The sequence below is a fragment of the Syngnathus scovelli genome, chromosome 13 (assembly GCF_024217435.2).
Source record: "Syngnathus scovelli strain Florida chromosome 13, RoL_Ssco_1.2, whole genome shotgun sequence".
NCBI classification, from domain to species: domain Eukaryota; kingdom Metazoa; phylum Chordata; class Actinopteri; order Syngnathiformes; family Syngnathidae; genus Syngnathus; species Syngnathus scovelli.
Window position 1 is genome coordinate 11,354,960 of NC_090859.1, and position 11,984 is coordinate 11,366,943.

At 42.0% G+C, this 11,984-nt stretch overlaps 1 protein-coding gene across 6 annotated transcripts; it reads left to right on the top strand.

Moving 5' to 3' along the window:
- Positions 1 to 3,505: 3,505 nt before the first annotated feature.
- pax8 (paired box 8) lies at positions 3,506 to 10,403 on the top strand. Of its 6 annotated transcripts, XM_049738853.2 has the most exons (12): positions 3,506 to 3,615; positions 5,318 to 5,498; positions 6,523 to 6,688; positions 6,745 to 6,942; positions 7,013 to 7,089; positions 7,157 to 7,282; positions 7,374 to 7,549; positions 7,663 to 7,783; positions 7,884 to 8,117; positions 8,246 to 8,347; positions 9,234 to 9,320; positions 9,723 to 10,403. In XM_049738853.2, exons 2-12 carry the CDS (start codon positions 5,477 to 5,479, stop codon positions 9,791 to 9,793), a joined length of 1,380 nt encoding a protein of 459 aa, XP_049594810.1. In that variant the 5' UTR covers positions 3,506 to 3,615; positions 5,318 to 5,476; the 3' UTR covers positions 9,794 to 10,403. The 6 variants fall into 6 exon arrangements, with proteins under 6 accessions (XP_049594810.1, XP_049594812.1, XP_049594813.1 ...); XM_049738855.1 differs by lacking the exon at positions 5,318 to 5,498 and having other exon boundaries at positions 3,511 to 3,615; XM_049738856.2 differs by lacking the exon at positions 3,506 to 3,615 and having other exon boundaries at positions 4,994 to 5,498; positions 7,830 to 8,117.
- The last annotated feature ends 1,581 nt before the right edge of the window (positions 10,404 to 11,984 follow it).

Below are 11,984 nucleotides of genomic sequence, written 5' to 3' on the forward strand. Positions count from 1 at the left end.
TTGTTCCGTTGCTATTTTTCGTTCTTTTGATAATAGAGAATTAAAACAAAAAAAAGAACATGTCAGGCATTGATCATTTCAACACATTTTATGTTATTAAAATGTACAGTAAATATTTTAAAAATTTTCTCAGGCCCAATTTATACAAGTAGACGTACTTTTACCTAAGTACTTGAGTATGAGAGGATGTCCCAATGTGGGAAACAAATGCACAGCATGAGCCTGATGGACACACTCTGGTAATTGCGACATCAGAGTGACTGGCCGAGCTTGTCCTGGTGCCTGGGCGTCACGCGCCGTCTCCATGGAGATGGGAAAAGGAGGACCAGTGGTAGAGACTCGAAACATAACAAAATTATCCACACACTATTGAAGTAGGGGATGCATGGTCGCCATGGCAATGGCAGGGATTTCCTCCGCAATCCTATGTACAGTATGCTATTCACATTCGTTGGCCACCAGGGGGCAGCATTATCAGGTCAAAGCTCCTCAGTAATTCATTAATTTCATAGAGGATAAAGAATATATGCCAGGTAGTATTGTTATGTTATACGTCTGCATAAGTTGTGTCAAATATTGCATAACTAAGAACTTGTTTATGTTTATTTCATTACAAAATTTTAATTGGGAGTGGCATTAAACAGCTGGAGGTTTTTTAATATATTATTATTATTATTATTATTATCATTATTGGATCAAATATTCCCTATATGACAACTGTTCCTTATTTTGAAGTGAGTTGAGTAGAATTCTACTAAGAGGAAATGTGAAATGTGTGTTTTCAGCACTTGTGAGCCTAATGGGCTCATCAATAGCAAGGCTATTATGACCTCATTATCTGCCTCATCTCGACTCACTGACCACAAACACACATGCGCCCACTTATAAAATTGTCATTAAGTGGGCTTTTCCCCGGGAAGCATTTATCTTAAGGTGTGTGGGGGGGCGTTGGGGTAACGCTTGCGATGCGTGCTGCGGGAGCGCGCACGCACCGGCATGGGAGTCATGAGCGCTGAAAAGATTTAATTTATGACTTTGTTTTATAATGCTGTCTATTTGAAGACGGGATTTGTGCTGTGTCATTTATTGTGACGCAGGAAATTCAGGGTTTGAAGGAACCATGAAATGACAAGACTGCCAATCAATCAATAAAGCTTGTTAAACACGTTGTACAGTGTGGCCGTTCGGAAGTGTTGGTGTGACCTTTCACCGGATATTGACACCTGTCCCCGCAGGTCATGAGGCTTTTTTTTTTTTGCAAATCCGGAGAGAGAACCCCCCCCCCCCCTTTTTTTTGTGTGTGTGTACATGGTCACTGAAAAGTTTGATCTTTTCAGTATTATCACACATTTCACATACATCAAATCCCGAATCTAAAAAAACTTTTATAAAGTGCCAGATATTGCTATATTTTGAAAAATGAGTGGTACAAAATATAAGCAGTTATATCTACATAGCGACAACAGTATCTTATATGGCAAAAGCGTGATTATTTTTATCATGGATTCTTATTTTAACTATTAGTTTATATCACTGGAAATTATGAACGAACATTTTTATCAGTTTTATGTTTTTTTTAAACACAATAAAACAACCTCACACAGGGTTAAACCATTAATACAGCATTATTTTAAATTAGGATAGTTTTCATGCATACATATATATATATGTGTGTGTGTGTGTGTGTGCGTGTGTGTACCTCGGCAAAAGAGAAGCCCTATCATTAACCGCAATAATCCACACAGTATCATGACAGTTGATAATAATCTAGTTGTTGTTTTTCTAATCCCTTGTTAAACTCCCGCTCACCTCTCTACTCTCTGTTGTCAACTTGTCCCTGCAGGCGTCATCTTGTGTGTGTATGCGCGCGTGTGTGTATGTATAGCACCTACACACACCGCCCCATTGTCTTGCATTTAAAGAGAAAACTTCAGTCACCGGTAAAAACGTTCCACACGTTTCCCTTCTTGCACGTTTTGCTTAAATTGGGGACAAGACCAGAAATAAATTTTTGAAAGTCCATCTGTGTGAATTTTAAACAGGCAGGCCCACCACGGGGGTGTTGTATTGCTGTCATTAGAGGTGTTTTGTTTGTTTAACAGACTGCTGAGAACAACCTTAACAACCTTTGCAAGTGTTGGCACCCTGCTGACACCTGACGCGCGGCCTGCAGACGGAGTAAGCTTGTTTTTTAACTACTCAAAGGAAAAACACAATCATATCTTAGAAAAACACCATTAAGTCATAAAAAGCACACGGAAAATCTGCAGACAAGACACACGGTCCTCAGTGACGTCATAAAAGCGCTATTAAAATCGACCATTCATTTTATCAATACCTCGTGTCCTCTAAAATGTCTCCTGTGGGTAAAAATATAAATAAAAATCATAAAACCATTTAACGTTAACCCTATATGTCCACATATAATTTAATAACGTAATAAATGACTGGCAGAGTCATAAACAACTTTTAAAATACTATGTATAGATACATCTTTTTATCATTTATCTCAATTGTTACAATATTTTATTACATTACAATAATACAATATATATTTCAAATTAAGTCATGAAAGTTAATTAAACCGTAACCACAGGAAAATGTAGGGCATTAAACTTACTAATCAAACTAATTATGGAACATTTACATTAAAAGTTGTTTAACATCTATTAAAATGATTACAATTTAAAAATATCTACCAAATAGCTAAAGGGACACACATACTCCTGCCTTAAAAAAAAATAAAAAAAGGAAAATGAAAATGAAAGTATCTAAAACACAGCAAAACAAGGAATTGTAACGTGTCCGTGCAATCAGCACTCTGGACAGTTAAATGTATTGTAGTTGTAGATCCTTTTATAAACATAACAATAAAATACCATTTATTATAAAAATTGCATTAATCCACATACATTAATTAACAATTGTTAGATTGCGACAAAATTGCGTATTTTATTTGACATTCATGGAGGCAAAAAAGAACAGTAAAATATGTATTACTAAACGAATTTGGATTCATCGTGTTAAGATGAACATTCGGGAACATTAATAATCATCTACAAATGACACTAAACGCGTAAATGGCGGAAACAGGAGGAAAAGAACACCTTATTTAGCAAATAATTTGCGTCAAAAGTCTTCCAAAGAAAGTTGTGTGAAGCTGTGAAATACCTCTTTTCCTCTCAGGAGGATGTAATAAACTACTTGAATTATTTCATAATAATAAATCATAAATGTCTCTGGCGGCCTGAGGTGTGCTCAAGCTGTCAGTGGTGAAATGCTGACGGATCGACGCAAATCACGCACTAAATTGCGTGTGAAAGCGCACTTTGGGACGTCTGCGTGCGCGCGCGCGTGCGTGCATGTCTGGTGCGTGTATCTGCGGTGTGTGTGTGTGCATGTGTGTGGCTCCTCCCTCTTCTAGCCTTGGTCCAATAGCTGCAGGGCGTCCTCCGGCGCGCGCTCCCGCTTGGATAAAATGCGTGGCTGTGCGCAAGCAGCGCGCAAACACACACGCAAGGCGCACACACGCACACGCCACGAGGAGTGTGAACGCAACATTTTTGGATATTAGCACGCAAGGAATCGCCGTTTTTCACTCGTGGGCGTGAAAAGGTAAGAATGTTACTCGTTTGGTGTTTGTGAAGTGTGTCGATATTGGAGGCGCAAACGCAACGTTGATTGCGTGACCTAAACGTGGCATGCATTTTAGAGCATTTTTATTTCAGTTTATTCGCACTTTTTAGGTTATAAATGGCAAATGAGGAAACAAGAGCGCGTTTATGCTGTTTTAATAGAAAACCAATACGTCTGTTATGGTTTGAGTAGGAAATGATGCGCAAATTGGGCCTTTTTTGCGCACCATAAAATTTAAAATGATTAAAACTATGTGAGCGTGCGCAGAAACGTGTAATCGGATTAAGTATATTATATATACGAGATCAAGACATTATAAAAACTTTATTTATTTTACATAATGCAACAAAATTACTCGCATGCCTTAAAACAAGAGAAAAGGTAAATCAGGTGACTGCATTTTCGAGAATACAAAAGTGGAGTAAATCTAGTTTATTAAAAATCATAAATATATATTTTCTCACTTAATTTTTTATGTTACTACTAATTTTATTTTAAAAAATGTAGTGAATTATTTTTTTTATGGAACAATTCATGCATCATCAATATTTTTATGTGGCGTCTATCAGTAGGACGTATACTAATATTATTATTTAGGGGAATCTAACGAGTAAATTAAGTTTTAAAGTAAAAAAGAAAAACTCAACTACTTTTTCCACTTGATTACGAAAACAATACAATAAATACTACTTCAAAAATAAGAAGAATTAAAAAACGTTTTTCCCTCGACTCAAAACATTAGTATTTAGTTAATCACCTTTTTTCATGATTAAAAATCTATGAAGCCACATGAAAAATACAAAAAAATCGTTTTGCAACATTGTACAAAGGCGAAATCTTAAACACAAATCTTTTTTTAATCATTCCAATGCGACATGATAACCCATGTAATGTTTTTAGTATCAATAAATATAGTTACCGTTGATTGAATATTGATTGAAAACACTGACGAAACTCAAAGTATTAAGAAATGCTGTAATGATGCCTCTAGTTGGTATTAAATAATTATACAATAGAAAAAATGCAATCTTGTGACAAAACAAACGAATCAAATCACCAATTTTTCTTTTCTTTTTGAGTTTCCCTCATTGACATCTTATAATAATTTCTTCCAAGGTCTTTATCATATTTCACATCCTCCTCACATGGAAAACTGTGATACTTACAACGGGAAAATTATTTGATGCCTTACCCCTGATAAGGCACGACCTCATTAAAAGAACTGAAAACGGTTTCCTGAATGTCATGATAGCATTTAGCGGTTAGCTGACATCTCGTTCTATATTTCATAAATCTTATTTAAACGCCCTTTTATGGCGTTTATTTTTAAATTGGATTTTGGTGTTATTGATAAAAAAAAATCATTCAAAGAGTTTCACAGTTTAAAAGAAGCAATGCACATGTTTGGCACATCAATGTTAAATACAACTGAACTGTACCATGCACTACCATACTGCTTTGAGGAAAAAAATATTTGTAACATTACGCACAATATTAACCTTTCATTCAGTGATTCTTTTCGCAACAAAATTAGGAACACAAGAAGAGCCCGATTGCCTCGATTAAATAAAATAGCGAGCACACTCCTTTTTTATCTAATTGTGACAGGAAGTCACTTAGGCGATTCTGCAATGATGCTAACGATACGTGAAAGATGATGGCAAGTGTTGTGTCGCCGCAGAATCGGACGGGCCGTCCTCATGCCCGTCGAGGCAGGCCGGCCGTGCAGGCAGTAGAAGAAGAGAAGAAGAAGAAGAGGTGGAAAAAGTGTGTCAGGGTGGAGGACGAGAGTGTGCTGACGTTTGGCTGGTGGGCGTGCAGGGAGCAACGTCTCAGGGATATGTCCACTGGCAGCGCAAGAGGTAAATACACTAAAACCGTGACTCTTAAAAGTGCGTCGCGAGGACCACGAGTGACACGCGGGCTCCCTCTGGTGGTACGTGAAAGAATCACTGAATGAAACGCAAATACCATTCACATTTAAAACAAAAGACAAAACTTTCCAAACATTCATTTCCCTCATGTTCCTAAAAATATTTGATGCACTATTTAGTAATTTTATTTAAATGTATTTATTCATAACAATGGTCAAGCATAAGCCAGTTATTAGTAGTATAAAAATAGGTAAAGGGAAATTATTTGTTCTTATATTTATTGGTATAGTACTGAATTAACAATTGGTAAGTATGAGTAGTTTTATTTTTGTTTTTATATTTGGTTTAAAAAAATTGTCAAGAACAATTGATCTATCTATTGATGCGTCTAATTTAATTTAGTGACAAATACATGCTTTGTTTTGGCACCATGCCACTTGTGTGCGCATGCGCCAGATTGCCCCCCACCTATTTCCCCACCGCGCCCACCATACTTCAGAGAGAGAGGTGGGGGGGGGGGGAGTAGAGGTTCTCGACTTTAATATCCTGCAGGTTGATGAAGCTTGGCGGAGAGATTTTTTTCTCCACACTCGGCTGGCAGCGTTAATAGAGACCCCCCCCCCCGCCGTCACCCCAACCTTCCTCCCCAAAAGACCCCTCCCCACTCCCAGCATCCACTCCCCCCTCCCAGAAGTGCGTTTGATGTGGAAATGAAAGCTGGCAAAAGGCTGCAAGAAAGAGACACGACTGAATGGGTTAAGTGAAAAGCGATAATGTTCACGCGGGAGACCTCCTGTGCGTGCGCGCGCGCGTCCGCGATAGCGCGTGCATGCGCGCGCATCGTCGCAACACAACTGAGCACGTTTGCACTCATTGCCCCATATTTAACACTCCTCCCAACTAATTACAATATTAACATAACCTTGAATATGATTTTTTTTTTTTTTTTTACTTAAGTGGCGTTTTTTAGTTCCCTGACATTTATAAGTGTTCATCCCCCCTCCCCCCCCAGGTCATGGGGGTCTTAACCAATTAGGCGGAATGTTTGTTAATGGCCGTCCACTTCCGGAGGTGATCCGGCAACGCATCGTGGACATGGCCCACCAGGGGGTCCGGCCGTGCGACATCTCCCGCCAGCTCCGAGTCAGCCACGGCTGCGTCAGCAAAATTCTGGGACGGTCAGTTACAACATTTTGTAGAGCGTCGAGCGGATACCAACCGTTCCCCTCCGCAGGTATTACGAGACGGGAAGCATCAAACCAGGAGTGATCGGCGGCTCCAAGCCAAAAGTGGCCACGCCGAAGGTGGTGGACAAGATCGCGGAGTACAAGCGGCAGAACCCCACCATGTTCGCCTGGGAGATCAGGGACAGGTTGCTCGCCGAAGCCGTGTGCGACGGCGACACCGTGCCCAGCGTCAGCTCCATCAACAGGTTGGTGACCGATATTAGCTCTTCTTGCGGAAGATTTTAGGCAAATTACATAAAGGTTCTTTTCTTACAGGATCATTCGAACCAAAGTCCAGCAGCCGTTCAATCTCCCCTTGGATGGAAAAGGTCTGAGCCCAGGACAAACCTTGAGTGAGTCTTGTTCCTTTTTTTTTGTTTTTTTTGCTGAATAGAAATGCTCACATTTATCTTCTCCAAGTTCCCAGTTCAGCCGTCACCCCGCCCGAGTCTCCGCACTCCGACTCTTTGGGTTCCACCTACTCCATTAGCGGCCTCCTGGGCATCCCCCAACCCAGCAATGAGGGCAAGAGGAGCCACGATGACAGTAAGATCCAACACTCAATTGTCATCCAGCCCAATTTGCTGGTTCCACATTATTATGAAAACAACACAGTCGTTCTTCTTTTGGTCTTCAGGTGACCAGGACAGCTGTCGGCACAGCGTGGACTCTCAGGGAAGTGGCGGCGGAGGTATTCCCAGAAAAAGCATGCGGGTGGAACACTTCTCGCAGCACCTGGACTGCGGCTTCGAGCGTCCCCACTACCCTCCGGACTCTTTCCCCAGTTCCGCCTCCGGTAGCAAGACGGAGCAGGTGAGGATAGGAGCATCACGTGATGTGCTGTTCTGAATTTCAAGAGATCAGCACGTCTTCTTTGGGTTTTTGGTTTCCGCGGCGACGGCTAATAGCTAATCCTTGGCCCTCAGACTTTGTACCCGCTGTCGCTCATCAGCGGCAGCCTGGACGAGGCTAAAGGCGGTTTATCGTCATCGAGCTCCGCCATTGGACGCAACCTGGCGGCGCATCAGAGCTACGCCATGGTGCCTGGTGAGAAGATCATCCCCCAAAAATCACTTTTCGTCACCATTGCTTCCATTCCCATTGTTTCATTTACGCCATTTTCCCACCTGGACACACCCTCACGCAGAGCAACTCCAGTCCTTGCCGCTCTGCCTGAAGCAGGAAATGTCCCCGGAGGTCACCAGCACCAGCCCGGCCTCACCAAACATGGCGGCGTCCAACTTGGCATTTGTGGAGCTGCAGAAACCCATTTCTAGCTGCAGTGGCGGCGGCGCTAGCAACCATTTTCCCAACTCCTTCAACTCATTCTCCCATCATGCACCTGTGTATGGCCAGTTTGGCAGCCAATCAGTCATCTCAGGTACCGTCCATGCCCCGCCTCCACACACGACTCATCTCATCATCTCATGATCATGAAAACACAACCATCAAAACGTTATCTTTTGAGTGAAGATTAATAATATCGATAATAAGCTTACTGTTTTTCAGGGCGAGACATGGTAAGCTCCACGCTGCCGGGTTACCCGCCTCACATCCCGTCTCCGGCCCAGTCGGGATACTCCTCTTCGGCCATCGCCGGCGTTGTTGCGGGTATGAGTCGCATTTGTTTTCCTGCACACACAAAAAAAAAAAACACACATTAAAGGGGAGACTATCAGTAAGGGGCGGGGTGGGGGTGGGGGGGGCAGTGGTTTGCGACAGAGGCTCGACTGGAGTTAATGAGTTGACTTGAACAGTGTGTGTGTGTGTGTGTGTGTGTGTGTGTGTGTGTGTGTGTGTGTGTGTGTGTGTGTGTGTGTGTGTGTGTGTATACACGGGCCCAGGGGGTACAAGGAACAGGCTTGGGGGTTCCACCCTGCTGCCCACTACCCCCACACATCCAAACAGCTCTGACCACACATCGCCATGGGAACCAGGGGGCTCAGTAGGGGGGGTCTTTGTGTGTATATGTGTGTGTGTGTCTCAGGATGCCACTGTGTGCATGTGTGGCGTTTTTTTTCAAATTTTTATTTGAAGTCTGCCCTTCGAAGCGCGAAATGAGAGGGTCTGATTTATTATTTTTCTGGTGGGTCTCGGAGTGAGGGAGCGTTGATACACAATTACCTCATAGAGGGGGTTGAGGGGGGGTACGGACCTAAGGAGCTGGAGGTGGGGATTCATAAGGATTCATTCCAGTCGACATAATTACCAATTAGATATTGGAATGTTTAAAAAAAGAGAGTAAGAAGGAAAGGAAGAGGGAGGCTTGAGCAGGAAGTGCAAGAAGAGGAGGCTGCAGGGCGATGGGCATGCACCACTGGCTTCTAGCGATTTGGGCCTGCGCTGGAGATTAATGGTTTACGGGCTCAGCTAAACTGCTAGTGAATGATGAGCTGAGCGGCGCATAAACATCTCACAGTAATGGACGATCTTGTCGTTTTTCCGCAAAAAGAATCATGTAAGCTATAACATGTTATTGTTGTTTTTTTTTTAAAAGGTGCCGACTACCCCGCTCAGTCGTACAGCCACTCGCCCTACGCCTCCTACAGCGAAGCCTGGAGGTTCACCAACTCCAGCATACTCGGTGAGACGAGGTTTTGTGTTAATTTGACTTTGGATCAATTTTTTTTCGGGGTGATAAATAATACAATAAATAATATGCTGAAGTGCTTTCTCGCAAATATGAGATCATTGTGCCTGCTGCATGCCCCGTGCGCAGGAACAATGTAGTTACTTCAAAGCAGTTAAGGCGGTCGGATGGAGTAGATCATTTTTATAGCAGTAATTATTCAAACTAAAACTATTTCAGGATGACATTAAAGTACTGTATTAAATTTTCACCAGGACGGCATAGATGAAGAAAAAAAACATCATCATCTACATCAATAAAAATGAGACTTACTTAAGTGTTACTGTACAAATTGCTGATGGGATGGAAAAAACTAATCGAGTGACCTTCGTTTTTGGATGTTTGCACCCCCGCCAGGTTCACCTTACTATTACAGCACAGCCTCCCGAAGCACCGCCCCCTCGGCGGCCGCCTACGATCACCTCTAGTCACCCGCCGGACGGACTTTCACAAACCTGATTACAACCTGGATTGACTTTCTGATGACTCTGCAGATGAACCAGCAATTTTTATTTTTGGGACAATTATTTATTTGCCATTCCCCATCCAAGCGACCCAGGGTAACTCGGACTGGAGCACGTTTACGCATCTGCAGCCTTACGTGTCACGCGGTGCATCTTTTTCAGTACTTCACAGTTTTTTGGCCAAAGACTTGTTTTTTCGCACACCCGACAAAGGATATGCAAGATCTTTATAATGAACTATGCTTGATTTTTATTTTTATTTTGTTGTCGGTTTACAATGGCTTCCTTTTTACATTGGAGAATCTATTCATTGTTAATTTGACTGCTTGTGAATGAGTTGGGGAAAAAATTATTTGTCTACATGATGTATATAATGTAAAGTGGCCATGCTGGTGGACTTTGATTTGACGACAAAAAGCAAAAACAGGCTTCCATACACATTTAGTTTGTTCCCATGTTGGTAAGAATTGTGACTATTTTTTATTCATATATACAGTTATTAATATTATTGCAGATGGACTGTAAATAGGGAATTTCTAAAGAATTATTTTTAATTAAAGCATGGCAAAGGTGAGCGTCTTGTTGTGTGTTTAATGAAATGTGACTTTCTAAAATCATTATACACTGGCACCCACATGTGCCTAAACTTTTTAAAATATTTTTCCAATATTTTCAAAAATTTTTAACACGTTTTTCATTCATTTTTTGTGTTCATTTTTCGCCTCCAATGCATTTCAATGGGCGGGAATGATGCGCAGATTATATAGCTGTATTTGTGTAGCTATAATATTTATTTTTTAGGATAATTCCATAATTTGTATTATTTAAAAATATAATATTTTTGATGGAAGTAGCAGTTGTAGCTACAGTAGTATCTTGTTCTCTATTATTAATTTACAACCAGTTTATTTTTTCCCGGGGCCTGTTGTCTCAGTTATTGACTTTTACCAGTTTATTTTAAATTTTTTAAATTTTACAAGGCGAAATGATATACACTAAAGAATCCATGCCCACAAACAAGAAGAAAGGAAGTCTGCCATTTCGCTTTGCATTAACGTATTTTGGACGCTTTTTCCAAGGATTGTATTTTAACTCCTCCAGGGGGATTACTCTTCTTGTTATTATCATTACCTTGGTGATAATAGCCTCATAACAGACATTTCTTTCAGCAATTTTAAAGGACAAACTCAGCGACCCCGCAAGCGCACGTCTGTCTAATGGCTTCTTCTTATTTTCTGCATCGACTGCTTTTATGCTCGAGGTCTGCGTCCCTCTTTTTTTTTTGCGGCCTCATTACCGCAGTGCGCTAACTAGCTAGCCACGCTTCGGTGGGGCCGGCCCACCTGGTGCCCACTGATGGCCGAGATGTGACTACATCTTTGTAGAAGTAGACCTTCAGTATTGTTCTCACTATATTTTCCAGCTTTTGGTCTTTTATGATTTACTAGCAAAAAAAAAATTTAAGAAACGAATAAACAATTTTTCTCTGTCAGGGGTCACCACAAAAAAAAATCAAAGTGCAGCACAGATTCAAAAATGCTGACCAGCTTCTGCTCTTCAACGGAATCATGAACCAAATCTTCTACTCTCCTTCCATTTTTCTTTACACGCACAAACTCCATTCACGTTCCTAAAAACATCGAGAGTCAGGCTTCCAAAAGACTGCAAAGACAAAGTTACAGTTGCAGCACATAAGTCACACAAGCGGAAGTCTTCCTCCCTCCGTGGGCCTATTAGAGGGGAGGCTTTGGGCCACAGTGCTCGCGGTAATGAGCCCGTCGGTACAATATAGGCACCGGGCCGGAACAGCTGAGGGCAGACAAAGCTGGCAGGACAGGCTGGGGGGCGGGGGGGGGGGGGGGTCGCCACTAGCACACTGCGTCTCTGCACAAGGCATGTGTCCATCACCATTATGGGGTAAGACCTCAAAAGACACAACGAGGGCACCCGCGGTACAAGCTGGCAAAAAGGCAGCGAGAGGAGTGTGTGTGGGGGGGGTCCGGTTGTCCTGCGCCAGTCATCTGTAAAGTTCGCCACTTATCTCCGAGACAGAGACACCAGACCGAGCAATTCAGCCTAGCAAATAAGCATTATGCAGGCTGGCGTAATTTGTCGTGGTGGCGCGTGAACGGCGGCGTGGGCAGAGGTGGTGTCG